Source organism: Triticum aestivum, chromosome 1A, assembly GCF_018294505.1.
Source record: "Triticum aestivum cultivar Chinese Spring chromosome 1A, IWGSC CS RefSeq v2.1, whole genome shotgun sequence".
Taxonomy (NCBI): domain Eukaryota; kingdom Viridiplantae; phylum Streptophyta; class Magnoliopsida; order Poales; family Poaceae; genus Triticum; species Triticum aestivum.
Window position 1 is genome coordinate 547,934,134 of NC_057794.1, and position 16,293 is coordinate 547,950,426.

The 16,293-nt window shown below is 44.8% G+C and overlaps 1 protein-coding gene and 1 long non-coding RNA gene across 2 annotated transcripts; one reads left to right on the forward strand and one right to left on the reverse strand.

Annotated features, from left to right (window-relative positions):
* Positions 1-10,250: 10,250 nt before the first annotated feature.
* Positions 10,251-11,844, reverse strand: LOC123180386 (transcription initiation factor IIB-like). The gene has a single exon (XM_044592434.1). The coding sequence runs from the start codon at positions 11,708-11,710 to the stop codon at positions 10,790-10,792; it is 921 nt and encodes a 306-aa protein (XP_044448369.1). The 5' UTR covers positions 11,711-11,844; the 3' UTR covers positions 10,251-10,789.
* A 709-nt stretch (positions 11,845-12,553) lies between these two features.
* LOC123180390 (uncharacterized) lies at positions 12,554-13,053 on the forward strand. Its single transcript, XR_006490972.1, has 2 exons — positions 12,554-12,627; positions 12,694-13,053. It is a non-coding gene; the product is annotated as an uncharacterized lncRNA (long non-coding RNA).
* The last annotated feature ends 3,240 nt before the right edge of the window (positions 13,054-16,293 follow it).

A 16,293-nucleotide genomic window follows, 5' to 3' on the forward strand; every position in this document is an offset into this window, starting at 1 on the left:
CATCAATTGAGTCTTCGTAGAACTTATGTTACACATGTTGCTCGTGGCCAAAACGCTGTTACTGACTTCTTGGCTAAATTTGCTAGGACGGAAACTAGAACTGCAGTGTGGTTGAACTCTGACTTGTCGGAGGTACTTGATCTTTGTAATTCAGACCGTAGCGTTGCTGCTATTTGAGTATACAATTATCAACCGCAAAGAAAAAGGAGAGTCCTTGTCACAAGAAAAATATATAAACGAAGGGTTTAAAAACTTGTGAAGAAGGATTGAAAATGATTTTTATTATCTTCATTTGCTAAGTACGTACATTTTATTTTACACTGAAGTACAAACATTGGTCGGAATACTGCTAACGTCTTTGAAAACAAGGTACGGCAAGGCGTTTACGTCCTTCATACCTAGCTTGACTCTGAATATCAGTAGGATTAACCTTTTTTTTTTGCGAGGATCAGTAAGTAGGATTAACTTATCTAAAACGGATTCATCCTTAAAGAAGGAAGAAAATAAAAATAATAACTAAAAGGACGCATCTAGCGGGCGCATGTCCGCCTGGGATGCTTAGCAAGCGGCCCGTCATTTTAGGTAATTTTTTGTCTCCCCTTTTAATTAGAATAGTCATCTAGTAGTTCCTTTTTTGTTACATATTAAATGCCAACATATGTATGTTCTTCTGTGCATGCATATGCATGTGTATGTGTTTGTTTGCATTTATTTTATGATTTTAAAATTTTAAAAAGGCATAACTTTCAATCCGTGTGTCGAAATTCAGATACGTTTTCACCGTTGAAGCCCTCGCGACGTGCTCTTCAAAAGTAGATCCCACGTGGGGATGTTTTGACGAACTAATCTTCCTGCAAACTAAACATCAATATATGTACAACTAGACTACATGCCGCGCCAACTGAGTATATGTGTATGCCAATAGTCCTTCTGCCAACTAAACATCAATGTGTGTGCAACTAGACTACATTGCCGCGTCAACTGAGCATACGTGTGTGTCAATAATCCTGCCAACTAAATATCAATGTGTGTGCAACTAGACTACATTGCCACGTCAATTGCGCATATGTTTGTGCAACTAGTGTCCTGCCAACTAAACATCAGTATGTGTGCAACTAGACTAAATTACAAGCCAACTGAGCATATGTGTGTGCAACTAGTCCTTCTGTCAACTAAACATCAATGTGTGTGCAACTAGACTACATTAAAAGCCAACTAAATATCGATGTGTGTGCAACTAGACTAAATTACAAGCCAACTGAGCATATGTGTGTGCAACTAGTCTTCCTGTCAACTAAATATCAATGTGTGTGCAAGTAGACTACATTACAAGCCAACTAAACATCAATATGTGTGCAACTAGACTACATTATAAGCCAACCAAATATCAATATATGTGCAACTAGACTATATAACAAGCCAACTGAGCATATGTGTGTGCAACTAGTCCTTCTGCCAACTAAACATCAATGTGTGTGCAAGTAGACTACATTAAAAGCCAACTAAATATCAATGTGTGTGCAACTAGACTAAATTACAAGCCAACTGAGCATATGTGTGTGCAACTAGTCTTCCTGTCAACTAAACATCAATGTGTGTGCAACTAGACTACATTACAAGCCAACTAAACATCAATATGTGTGCAACTAGACTACATTATAAGCCAATTAAACATCAATATATGTGCAACTAGACTATATAACAAGCCAACTGAGCACAAAGTAGCTAAATATAAGACACCCCTGATTACATCAAGCTCCGTCAGGTCTGTTGCGGCACTGTCGAATGCGTTGAGGAGGTTGGACTTGAGCGCAGTCAGGCTCTCGGGGAAGAGGAGGGGCCAGAGTCGGAGGATGTCGTCGGAGAGGGGAGTTTGCGGAGGAGGACAATAGCCATGGTGCGGAGCTCGGCGATGGACGGGTCGAAGGAGGCCCAAAGTAGGGACAAGGTTTGCAATCCACTACTAGATAGTTGGTCGGGGTAGTAGTAGACTAGTTGCACATTAAGTTGTTATGGTTGGTAGGTTGCAACCTTATATGAAGTTAGATCATGTAGCTTCAAAGTTGGTTTAAAAAAAGTTGCATCATGTAGTACTAAAGTTGCACAATGTAGTACTTTAGTTGCATCATATAGCATCAAAATTGGCATCAATTTTTTTTCATCGAAACATATCCATGCGGGATCTAGTTTCGAAAATCTCGTCGCGATGAATCCAACGGTGAAAACGGATCAAAATTCCGACGTGTGGTTTAAAAGATATGACTTTATAAAAATTTAAGAGGCTAAAATAAATGTGCGTGAATCTGTTTCCCAGACACGTATTTAATGCTAACAAATATATCCACTGACAAAAAAGACACACATGTAAGCCGGCCGCCCGTTTCTACGAAATAGTGCGTGTGCACTTTAAAGGTTTTAGGTAACTAAAAATATATATCAAAAAATGAAGTTTTATAAGAAAAATCAATTAGTTGCATTGGCATTACCTTTTAATAAAAAATACAATAAGTAAACAAAAAAACTTGCATACAACTCTGTGCTGAAAGTGTACTTCTTTGTAGCATGCAAAGAATAATTATATAATTGTGCAATCTTTGCATATATTTTATAATATTTATGTGTATATTTACACTCATCCAAATACCAAAAATACTAAGATAAAAAATAATTAATAAGGAAAAACAAAAACCAAAAGCAAAAACACATAAAAACAGAAAAATAAAAAAAAACAAATGGAGATAGGGGAGGGCTGTGCCGCACGGGTAACGGGCTTCAGTCCATCAAGGAACTGACTGGCCCAAACCAGTGGTCCGTCAAAAAATCAGCCCAACAAAAAAAAAACACCATGAAAAAAAAGGGAGCACAAATCTCAAAGTAGGAATCAACTGCCAACAAAATCGACTGACCAAATATCAATCCTCAGAATATGTACACATGACTAAAATGAAAGGGGAATACAGTTAGACAAGTGAATAGTTGTGGGGTTGGGAGGAGGTACACAAATGAATTACACGTTTTTGTTTTGTTTTTGCGAGGGTAGTACCGCCCCGTTCCAAATTAATTGTCTTAGATTTGTTGAAACAATGACAAATTAATTGTGTTAGAATTCAACAGGAGCTGCGTCATGCTGGGTCTGCGCGTACGCATGTTTAGTGGGAAGCTTCCAGGAAGCTGCAAGTTCGACGCAAAAAAAAAGGAAGCTGCAAGTTTAGTGGGAAGAAGAAAAACCTTCTCGCAATAGCATGCGTTTGCAGGAACCATGTGCTGCTGCTGGTTTTTTTTTTTTTTTTTTTTTTTTTTTGCTTATACCAGAACATGCATGCTTGCAAGTTGCAAGAACCCAACTGTTTAGCCTTCCATGGTAATAAGAACAATAAGAAAAGAAAAAAAGGAGGAAAAATAAAGAAAGACTTTCTGGTCCTTTCCTTTGGCTGCTTGATGAGAAGGACGCCATGTGTTGAATTCTTTTCCTTCTTGAGATATAGTAGTACCGAGTACAACTTGACACTAGGAACTAAGCCGGTCACATTTGCAATTTAAGAGATTGGAGGAGCACCGATATCAGCGAGTGAATGTATCACGGGTGTAATTTTGTACTCATTTTATAAAGAAATATAAGAGCGTTTACCGGCAGTATTTAGCTGGTGGTTTTTCTTTTTCCAAATCAAGCGCAGAAAACAACAGGAAACGAGTCAAAAGATGCATGTAGACGAGTTTAGCTAACTGATAATTTGCAAATTATCTCTCTACACGACGAGTTTCGACTTAAATAATACTCCTTCCGTAAACTAATGTAAGAGCGTTTAGAACACTATTTTAGTGATCTAAATCTATTACTAATCGGCGTAGTAGTGCGTAATAATCAAGCAAGTAGTAGCACTCAATAGCTTTCAGACACTACGGGATCATACAGTACATAGTATTACCAGATTGCCAGATTGCCAGGAGAGAGCACTGACGAAACCATGGCGGCGCGTGCGTCAGTCGAAGAGCAGCGCGGCGTGGGGGCGCAGCTTCCTGCACACGATGTCGACGCCGAGATAGGGGATGCCGGTGGCCGTCGCCACGTCCCTGATGTGCCTCCTTGCGCCGGCGCGCTCCAGGGCCATGCAGACGACGGCCGCCGCGACGGCCTCCGCGTTGTGCCGCAGGTCGAGGGCGCCCTCCTCCAGCCTCCGCGTGGCCTCCAACGCCGCCGCCGCCTCCCGGTCCCCCAGCCCCAGCAGCGGCCCGAGGCGGCGCAGGCAGCCGGAGACGGGGACCACGCCGACGCCCGCCGCCTGCCAGGCTTCCTCCTCGCCCAGGCGCTTCCTGATGTGCGCGATCAGCTTGCCGATCTCCTTCCTCGCCGCCGCGCTGCCGTCGTCCGTGGCCATGGCCAGCTCCCTCAGGGACCGCGGCGAGCCCTCGTTGCGGCACGCGATGGAGAGGCAGGCCGCGTAGAGCCTGCTCATGTCCCGGCGGGACCGGCCCTTGCCCCAGCGGCAGCCCGGGCCGCGCGGCCACGCCCTCGCCTCCTCCATCTTCCTGAACACCTCCTCGGCCCGATCCCCGACGGCGGGCGCGAGGCCGAGCTGCTCTGCCATGCCGGAGATGGACGCGTCGAACTGCTCGGCCCCGGCCCCGTCTCCGCCTGTGCGCGGCCCGATCCCGAGCCTGAGCCCGACGCCGATGCGCGCCATGGGGACGGGCGGCGAGCCTGAGCCTGAGGCCGAGCCCGGCGTCGACGCGCGCCATGGGGACGGGGGCCGTGCGTCGATCGCGAGGAATGGGATGCCGAGGATGCGATCGCACTCGGCGCACGCGACGTGGTCGAGGCAGATGCAGCCGACCACCGCCGCCGCCGTGACGCGCCCGCCGTCCGGGTGGGCGGCGCGCGCCTCTGCTACCAGACTGGGTTCCATTGAGCGAAAACTGTAGGATGGCGTGCCGCTGCGGTGCGTTTGGCGGCCGCCAGATCCCCTGAGCCTGGGGCGGTTCCTTTTTGTTACGAACCCTGAACCCTGATCCCTGATCGTGGCCTCGTGGGCCATACCATCGTTTTCTTTTCACTCGACTACAAATCTTTCCTAAGATTTTTGACGTGACAATCAAACCTTTTTTGTTGTCAATTCCTGAATCACTCAGTGCCTAATGGTTCAATTCTCAATGCCCAACTAGGAAGTCACCCAAGCCAAATCTGGAGGCCAATAATTGAAGGTCGAGACATACCGGAACAAGGTCTTATAAGAAGAATAGGTAACGGGGAGATGACTAACATTTGGTTGGACAACTGGATACCTAGGGATGCTATGATAGACCTTATGTGTGCAGAGTTGGTAACCCTTCCAAACTTGTGTCACATCTTATTGATCATACATCTGCTACCATGGGTTGTGTGAGACTTGAGGAATTGTGCTTGCCAACTGATATCCCTGCTATCGTTGGCATACCTCTTTGCACAATAGGCATCGCCGACTGTTGGGCTTGGAACTTTGAGAAAAGTGGGATGTTTACTGTGAGATCCGCGTATAGAATGATGATAGATACTAAGATGAGGAGAGGGGCTTGGCTGGATGGCCTTTCGCGATCTTACATTACGGATCATGACTCGGCTTCATGAAAATAATTGTGGAAAACTCCGGTCCCAGGTAAAATAAGAATGTTCTTACGGCGTTTGGCAAAACATTCTCTCCCACAGAAGATGTCAGAGCTCATAGGAACATGTCAACTACGAGTACAAGCGGTATGTGTGGTGCCGAGGATTCTTGGCGACACTCTTTGCTAGAGTGTTCGATTGCTAGATGCGTGTGGACTTTGGTCGATGGAGATTTAGTAGAACACCTATGCGAGACAACTAAACCCAACGCACGACAGTGGATTTTCTCAATGATAGATACATTATCAAATGTTTCGTTTGTAAGATTGGCTGTCACACTCTGGGCCATCTGGTGGGCACGTCGAAAGGTAATTTATGATGAGATTTTCCAGAGTCCATCGGCCACACATGGGTTTATATGCAGATTCATTGATGAGCTGAATATGGAGCAGGCGAAAAGTTTCGGAACCACTGGGTTGCTGGGCAGAACAAGGGTGAGACCGAAGACACCCCTGCCACGATATATGAAAATACATGTGGAGCAGCCACTACAATAAATGAGGTGAGGGCTGTGGTGGCGGCTGTATGTCGCGATGGAGACGGAAATTATATGGGAAGCTCCTCCTTGGTAATTTATGGCATAAATGATGCAACGAGAAGCTATTGCATTTTGGGAGGCTTTATCTCTAGCGAAAGATCTCATGCTCCAAAATTTTGTTGTAGCCTCATATTTGAAACATATTGCCAGGGAGATTAATAGTAGGTCTCAATTGTTTAATTGTATTTTTTCCTTTGAAGGCCGAGCTGCTAATAGCAACGCCAGTAGGTTGGCCAAGTTTTTGCATTCTTTTGATCAGGGGCGACATGTCTGGTTTGTCCAACCCCATGATCCATTTTGTATCCCACATCATGTGGATTTTGAGCAATAAAACTTGATAATACCCCTACAAAATCAAACCTTTTTTGTGACAAATAATGTTCCTCGAGGATGGCAAGTGTTGGTGAGCATGACAAACCCGACTCATGTATTCTTATCAGAAAATTGTCATGGTTGCAAACTAAATTTGTTATCATCGCGTCAATATAAATTGTCATGAAAAATGTCAGGTTTAGCATGTTTAAAAAATTCTCTTCAGATTTTTTGTGTACCCCTTCTTACCAAGTTTTTTTGAGACAAGCCCTTCTTACCAAGTGTATTTGAAACTCAGAATGCTTCAGGCCTTTGGGTAGACTTACTAAAAGCCAAATGTTTCCCGAACGACACTTTATTTGAGTCCTCAAAGCGTGGATCGACCTTTTGGAATAGGATCCACGCGGTCAAACCAACGTTTGCGTTAGGTGCCCAATTCCATGTCCATAACGGGAAATCCACGCGTTGCTAGCAAGACTCGTGGATGAGCTGCGAGCCTCTCTGGATGGAATTATAGTCCCTCTATGAACTCACTACTAACACTGACATTTAGGTGGCCGATGAATTGGGTGCAATGCTTCCATTTGTTTACTTCAAAAGTGCACTCTCGCCGGCTGAAGGGATCATCTGGTCACATATGTGCAGCAGGCTAACCAGCGTGCTATTCTACGAAGCTCAAGATGGGGTTTCTTGGAAGCTGCCGAACTCATGCCAGTTTTCGGTCAAATCTCTCTATTCCAAGCTCACTAAAGGGCCAACCCTTGACATCACCAAGGGCTTTGGAAGCTGGTCTGTCTCTAAAAATAAAAATCTTCCTTTGGCAAATGTTCAGAATTCGTCTCCCCACATCCGATAACGTGGTTAAGAGACAAAGCCCATCAAATGGTGCCTGTGCGCTTTGTGGTAGTGCAAAAGACGTTAACCACGTGTTGGAGCACAATTCGCGAGGCCTTCGGGCAAAGCTAGAACCCTTCTTCGGGTGTTGCCTGTAATATTCTTAAGGCCCATTGTGGCCCTTTCAGCAGGGTGTTAGGAAGATGTGTTGGGGCTCTCTTGTGATCGCTTTGGTCAATTAGGAACAAAATTACCACGGAGAAGTGCTTCCCTTCTCACCTAGCTGACTGCATCTTCAAATGTCATCTTTTTTTGTACCAATGCACATCTTTGAGGAAAAAACATGACACTGATGACATGCTCGAGGAAATGGAGAATATCATAATGATCCAAGTCATTGCTCGCCATCTCTCTCCGCTCGGTTGAGGTCTTATTTTGGGATCCTTTTGAGCCTACACGCTCTTGTGGGTTGGGGCTAGTTGACCGCCTGCAATGCTGACTTGGTTTAGCCGTTGTCCGGCTTAGGTTTGTTTTTGAACTATAAGTTTGTCACTCTGCTTGTTGTGTGCTTTATTAATTTAAAGACGTACTCTCCTTGCATCTTCGTTCTAAAAAATAGTAGTAAAAAGGAAAAAAAATTGAGAAGTAAAAAAAAGACATTGTGGGTCTTTTCCCTTGGCTGCTTGAGAAGGACAAGCTGGCAGCAAAGACCAGCAGAGAACAATATATTAGGGTAAGCTAAGCTATACTGAATCACCTTGGTGGACAAGCTTGTTGCCAAGGGTACAAAAGAAAAGTCTTTTCTTTCTCCCCCCCTCTCGCAAGACCATTGGGATAGCCTTTCCCCCCTTCGAACTCCGCTGGCGAGTCTGTGGATCCGCTTTTTCTGCCTGATGCTTAGACGACCGGGGGCTGAAAGTGGGATGGTGCCATGCCTCCGGTTAGTGGATAGGCTAGAGCTTTAGTCCTCGCAAGGGCGTGCTCTTCTTCGAGTTGGTTTTCCGGGCTCCGATTCTCCTCAAGCTCATCCGCCAGGACGGATTAGAAGGAGCCCTAGCATAGATTTTTGCCGGCTCACTGCGGCGGTAATGTTAGGTTTTATTGCCACACGTACACGACGATGATTTTTGGTTTTAGTTTTTTCAGATTGATTCAAGGGTTCAAAGACGACGACTATGGCTCTGGGACGTTGGCCCTTAGAGGCATGTGCACGAAGACTTCTCGACTGTATTGACAAGGTCAGTCCGGCTCCGGTATGGGAGCAACGACAACAACGCGTCGGCAACTCAGTCCGGTGACAACAATGGTCGTTTGGCGGTTCAGGGGCATCAACGTAATTTTTATTATATTCCGGATGATTTGTGCTTCTAGTGAATCTTTGTAATAGATCTGATTCATTGTCGCAAGAAAAAGATATAAAAGAAAGGTTTAAAAACTTGTGAAGAAGGATTTAAGATGATTTTATTAAGTAGTATATTTTATTTTACGCTCAAGTACAAACATTCGTGAGAGTTCTGCTAACATCTATGAAAACAAGCTACCGCAAGGCGTTTAGGTCCTTGATATACTAGCTTGACCATTAATATCAGTAGGATGAACTGATCTAGAAAGAATGCACTCACATTTTATTTTATTTAAAGGAGGGTTACCCCGGCCTCTGCATCAAAATGATGCATGCATCTATATTATTAAGCAACATGTTCAAAAATTCCGCGGTTCAGTATAAGCTTACAAGGAGCGAAAATAAAATGAAGATAAAAGTTGCCACAACCGGAGAAAACAGATCACGATGACTAAACACCAAGCTTATTATTGAACCGTCATTCAAATTGGTTGGAAAGTATGCGCTCAATGTGTTGGATTTTTCTTTCCTTTTTTGAGAAATACTGAGTACAACGTGATATGGAGTAAACCGGTCACATTTGCCAAGTTAAGAGACATAGGAGTATCAATGTCAAGAGCAAGTTCATGAATAAAAAAAAAACAAGTTCATGCATGTACCGCACTACCGCAGGGCTAATTTTACTCTTTTGAGCAGCCCCGTTTAGCCTTGCTTCTGAAACCGGCTAGCTGATAATTTTGTTTTCCAGTATGGTCGAAGTGCTTGCATTTCCTTCGGGACAGTTGGCACACTAATCTTTTTTTTTGTCGAATCAAAGGAGTTTTATTTCATATTTAAAGTTACAATTACGGAGGAAAAACGTCCTCCATACATGGTGGTCCTTAGTGTATCCATACAGCCGTGGTACACTCGATATGACTATACTTTGCCAGACAATCGACAACTCTATTTTAATCCCTAGTTAACATTTCTAGAATAAACTTTCTGATTTTTATGAACTCGTTAATTTCAGCCACAAGATGACCATAGACAGAGCGATCTAGCCCATCCGCTGTTAAACTGTACAATACCTCACTTGAGTCAAATTGTACAATGACCGGAAGGTTAGTGTGTTGAATAGCAAGCGTCATTTCTTACATGATTGCATGTATCCCCATCTCCAATGCATTATTGCAATTGAAAATAAATCGATAAGCAGCAAAACTAGCAGATTCGTTGTGTCACCTGAGAACCATTCCCACTACCGCCTCGCTAGATTCCACTGAAAAGGATCCATACTGACAGAGCAGCAAAATTAGGCGTTAGAGGTGGCCAAGGCCTAGGCCCTGAAGTAGCTCACATTTGAGGAAAAGCCTAATCAGCAATTGGCATTTCCCCCTTAATGATTTCCTCTGTACTCAACTTCCTAGTATCTCCAACAGACTTCATATAGCTAATCAAAAAGTCCACCGTAGCCTTCATCGGGGGAGCCTCTTTTTATCATGAGTGAGATAATTCTGTAATTGCCAAATACGCCAAATGAGCACGCTCACGCTGAAGTACGTTACAGTTAAGCAGCAAGTTCAGCAACCACTCCTTACCGCTGTTAAGAAGTAACTGGTCTTGTGGTAGCGACCAAACTCTCCTCATGGTCTTCCAAATGCTACGTGCATGGCCGCATGCAACCAAAGCATGATAGCTATCTTTGTCTACACTGTCATAGATGGGACATGTCCCGTGCAACACCTGTACTTCGTACGCAAAGGAACAGAGGAACACCAAATAAGATTTCAAACAAAAGGATTTCCTTCAGGATTAGCACTCGACACCCCGCCAGCAAATAGTTCATCGTGCACAGAAAACAATAGGAAACGAATCAAAAGATTCACGTTGACGAGTTTAATTGATAATTTACAATTTTTCTCCGCATAGAAGTTCTGAACTAAATACCTACTCAGCGTAGTAATAATCAAACAAGTACAACCTCTGTTTCAAATTACTTATATTAGATTTATTTAGATACGGATGTATTTACACACTAAGTGCGTGGTTGCAATGGACTGAAGAATAGATTTTCAGACACTACGGGGATCACATATACGATTGCCGGGAGAAGAACAATAAAGGAACCATGGCGGCGCGTCCGTCAGTCGAAGAGCAGCGCGGCGTGGGGGCGCAGTTTCCTGCACACGAGGTAGACGGTGGTATAGGGGATGCCGGTGGCCGTCGCCACTTCCCTGATGTGCCTCCTGGCGCCTGCGCGCTCCATGGCCATGCAGACGACGGCGGCCGCAACAGCCTCCGCGTTGTGCCGCACGTCGAGGACGCCCTCCTCCAGCCTCCGCGCGGCCTCCCACGCCGCCGCCGCCTCCCGGTCCCCCAGCCCGAGCAGCGGCCCGAAGCGGCGCAGGTAGCCGTAGACGGGGACCGCGCCGACGCCCGTCGCCAGCCCGGCCTCCTCCTCGCCCAGGCGCTTCCTGATGTGCGCGATCAGCTTGGCGATCTCCTTCCTCGCCGCCGCGCTGCCGTCCGCCGTCGCCAGGGCCAGCTCCCTCAGCGACCGCGGGGAGCCCTCGTTGCGGCACGCGATGGAGAGGCAGGCCGCGTAGAGCCTGCCCTTGTCCCGGGGGGACCGGCCCTTGGCCCAGCCCGGGCCGCGCGGCCACGCCCTGGCCGCCTCCATCTTCCTGAACACCTCCTCGGCCCGATCCCTGACGGCCGGCGCGAGACCGAGCCGCTCCGTCATGCCGGAGATGGACGCGTCGAACCGCTCTGCCAGGGCCTCGTCTCCGCATGTGCCCGGCCCGATCCCGAGCCTGAGCCCGACGCCGATGCGCGCCATGGGGACGGGCGGCGAGCCTGAGCCCGAGCCTGAGCCCGGCGTCGTCGACGCGCGCCGTGGGGACGGGGGCCGTGCGTCGATCGCGAGGAATGGGATGCCGAGGATGCGATCGCACTCGGCGCACGCGACGTGGTCGAGGCAGATGCAGCCGACCACCGCCGCCGCCGTGACGCGCCCGCCGTCCGGGTGGGCGGCGCGCGTCTCTGCTACCATGCTGGGTTCCATTGGGCGGCAGTGAGGAGCGAAAACGGTGGGATGGCGCTGCGTTGCCGGCCGCCAAATCCCCTGGTCCTGGGCAGTTCCTTTTTGTTACCGTAATATAACCACCCCTGATCGTGGCCACGAGGCATTGAGGCAACGACAGTGGGTTGCATCATAGTTGAATGCTGGCAAAATGAGAATGTGAAACTTGATTTAAGAAGGAAAACACGAAAACGGTCTTCTGAAACTTATAAACTTACCTATCTTTTACATGCATACTTACGTCGACTTGTATCTCTACCTCTCTACCTACTAATAAATCACGCATCGCTTCCGGTCGTACGTCGCTGGTGTTTTTGCGAAAAAACCCCGCTGTTTCTTTGAAATCAACCCGCAGTCCTTGTTTAAGTGGTACTCATGAAAAACGATTCATTTTTGCGTAAAACCCCCTATCGTTTGGACTATTCAACGCGCGGTCCAAGCAGTTCTGTAAAGAAAAAAGGAAACACAACCACACACAGAGCACACGGGCTCGCCTCCTCTCCCTCTCGCCTATGAAGTCATCGCCGCCGCTGCCGCCCATGCCGGCTGCTTCCGGCGCCTCCGGCGCAGCGCGGCACGCCCCAAGCTGCCGACGGTCCGCGCCTCCCTCCCCTCCACCCAGACTCTCTGCTCCCGGCCTCTACAGCCCGCTCGCAACCACACACCCATGGCTAGGGTTTCGGGCATGGCTTCGCCGACGTGTCTCCGGTGGTCCCAGGTTCGTCCTTCCTTCCTTCTTGGCCGAGATTCGCTGCCCATACACCTCACCTTCTCTTCATATTCTCAGCTGGAGATGCAGTTGGGGCACGCCATGGGAGTTCCCCATCCATCACGGTTGCCGTTGTCAAGGGATTCTTCAAGGAGATGTCAAGGACGCCATGGACATGCAGCTCCTCAAGGTTTTATCCCTCCTTTCCTCTGACATCAAGTTGTAACAGTACATTAATCCAAGCAACTGTTTTCAGATCAATTAAGGAATCAATCTCATGATGGTTGATGCTTGATGCAGCGGAGGATTGGGCCTCGCATTATTTTTTCCAGAATTGGGTGTGGGTACTCTCTAAACTGGATTGAGTGAGCTAAATCTGTGCATCAAAATTGTAGTCTGTAGCTTTATGTGTTACGTCTTAAGATTGAACTTGAAGATTGCTTTTGGGAGTAGTTTTAGTTGGTAGATGTTTCAGGCTCCAAATACGCACACATTATGTGCTTAATGTGTGGCATAAACATGATCAGTTTTATGCTTAGAAACCAAACCACTGTCCACCCATTTTATTTCTTCATGAGTATTTTGTGTTGAAATCAGATCACCGTTCACCTTTTCTCGTACTGTTGTCTTTAACTTATTTTGCGGATTCTCAATAAAATGCTCAGTTCAGGATGTGATTTTCAGTTTTAGGCATTTGATACTTTTGGCACTGAGCAAAAAAATTCCTCTGAGCGTGTACCTTCAAATGCAAAGTTCTGACTATGATTTCGCATGCGATCACACCGCCATCGGTCGCTCTGCCTACCGAGTGCCACCCCACCGCCTCCCCCACTCCCCCCACCTGGGACCTCACCGCCCGCTCTATCTAATATATTTTCCAGTTTTCTTATAGTCGCCAATACAAATGTCCGCTTGAGTGTCAAAAGGCAGCAGGGATAATGAAAAAAGTGTATGGGTTCGTTGCTACATTGTAGTAGTTATGTACATCTCAAATTTTCAGCCCAGGATTTTTATGTTGACTGATGTGAGTATTTCTTAGTCAGTCTTCATCTTCCAGCTTTGACTGAAAATAACTCTCCTGAAAACTGTTGGCAATACTCACAATGTGATCTACAAAGAAACATTTGATGATCTTGCTTGATAACTTACCGGCGGGCAGAAAATATATCATGTTAGTACCATTCGTAAGCAAACATGTACCTTATTTCTGCTTAGATGTTCTCTGTTTCTTATTTCATAAGTGTTTTGCATCCCCTATAGAAGCTGACCGGCCAAATTTATGTTTACTACACTAGCATAGTCTCTCAAGTACTGCACTCCAGCAGGCCACCCAACCCATATTTAAAATCGGGTACTTTTAGTTCTGACTGCAGTCATATAGATATTCATGTATAAAATTGTTTGCCTTTTGTTCTGGTTAAATCCAGTGATGGCGCTCTAGGTGATCATGCTTCTTAGCCGCTATTAGCGGGCGAAGGCGCAGCGTGTACAAGTATATCTTTCCACATAGAAAATAATTCATCTACACAAGCCTTCAGAACAGGGTAGATTTCCTAGAAGGCGACACCAAATAGACCATTTTTGTACCCAGGTTTCCTTTCAAGCTTAGAATTATCAAATTCTACTACAGTTTATATTTGATGCATGAAATTGACCTCTTAGCAATCACCGGTTCAACAATCTTTGTATTATACGCAACCATCAGGCTTATGCATATAATCGTTCAGGTCCTGATTTTTTAAATTAAATATTCTTAATGTTGAGCATTTTTTTTACAGATTCAGTTCATTATTCAGGATCACAAGAGTCCAATTCTTATGTGGTTCAGGAAGCACCAATGATAATATGAGTTAGACGGCTATACAACTCGACTTATCTACTGAAACAAGATGCTTAGCGGATCAACAAGATGCTTACAGATATAGAATAGCAGGAGGGTGAGGTGTGCGTATAACATGGCAAATGATAGACCCGATGAAGAAGGAATGACAGTTGTGCAGAGGGTTAAGGGGTGTGGTTACAACGTGGCAATAAGAAAAAGACCCGGTAAAGAAGGATTGAACGTTGTGTGGGCTTTCCATGTATGAATACTACTGGCAGTGTTACAGTGTGCTGATATGTGCTTTGTAAACAGCAGGCCAAGTGGTCCATTAGAAAAGGGCTGGATAGATTATCAAACAATGAGGGAAGCAAGGAAGAGTTCGGGACGACGGCGTAATGATTAGCCATCTTCAAGTAGAAGATCCGGACAACCATAAGGGCGTGTGATTTTTTTCTGATGCAATGCATGGGCGCCACGACCGACCTCAACCTTCGGATTTTACAGTACTGTAGTATTCATAGAAGTCTACTTTTTTGTTTGTATTCGTAGTAAATTATAGTTAATTGATGACTAACCTGATGAAGGATTTATTGTCCTATAGCTTCTATAATTTACCGCACTATAATTTTTTTGATTGTTTGAATTTACAGCGACCTTATGTTTGAATTTACACTACCCTGTAACTTCTATAATTTATAGTAGTAGCCTAAAGGTTGTGATTTTTGTATTTTACAGTGATAGATTTTACACTATACAGTTACCTGAATTTATAGTGCTACACTTTTTACTGGAAGAACTATTTGAAGGATATTGTGAGAGTACTGACCTACAGTTTGTCTTCTTGGTGTGACTGTAGTTTCCTGATTGTGTAGCTACTATGTCCCCTTCTTCCTCCATCCTCTTTCTCGTTCTTATCTGATCATAAAGCACACATTGTTACTGGTTGTTTCTCCTTACTTTTACTGAAGTTTCAGTATCTTTATTGTGATCTGGTTGTTACTGACTGGAATTTTAGTAAAATGAAACACTGTAAAATTCATCAAAGCTGAATATGTGATACACTTTAAAAGTTACTCTTTATTCGTAGTGAGATGACTGTAAATTTCAACTGAAGCCACTGTATTTAAAGCTTCATGACGACGAAATGTTTAGTATGTGATTAGTTCATCTTGTGTTGGTCATTGTACAGCAGGTTGATGATGACTTTACGGCAGCCTAATTATGAATTTATACTATGTTTGTGTTCAGGAGTTTCTTCCACAAGTATCAACTTCAGATCCTTGAGAATGCCATGAGAATTTCAGATTTTCTTCCAATAGTATTATGAAGAAAACAAAACTGTCAATAACGTGGAGAAGCTCGTGAGAGTACTGTCCTGGCAGTGTTGCTTTTTGGGCCCTTTCATTGCTTGCTCATGGATCATAGAGCGCATAGGTCATACACGTGCCATGTTTGTAATGCCTGAAAAAATTAGTTGAATGCCTCTTTACTTTTAGTCAAGTTTTTTTTTCCAGTTGGTGTCAGATTTTTACTGGTTGGTATATTTGATTGAAGGCCAATTCAATTTCAGTCGATTGTAATATAGACACTCCTTTTTTTTAATACCAAAGTGTTCTCTATGGGGGAAGCCTATACGGCGCTTCCGCGCGCTGGGCGTTCTCATGCGCAAGCCCATTTTTTGTTTTTTTATTTGTATTTTCTTTTTCTTTCTTTTTTCCTTTCATTTTCTTTTCTGTTTTCCTTTTTCTCTCTTCTTTTCTCATCTTTATTTTTCACTTTTTTTGTGAAATTTCTTTTCAAATTCGCAAAGATTTTTTTGTTCATCGAATTTCAAAAAATGTTCATCGATGTAAAAAAAGGTTTAATCGAATTCAATTTTTTCATCGGATTTAAAAAACGTTCATCAAAATTTGTTCACCGACCTCAAAAAAATTCATTAAATTAAAATTGTGTTCATCATTTTCGAAGAATGTTCAACAAATTCATTTTTTACCGAATTAAAAGTTTTTATTCAAGTTTAAAAAACGTTCATCA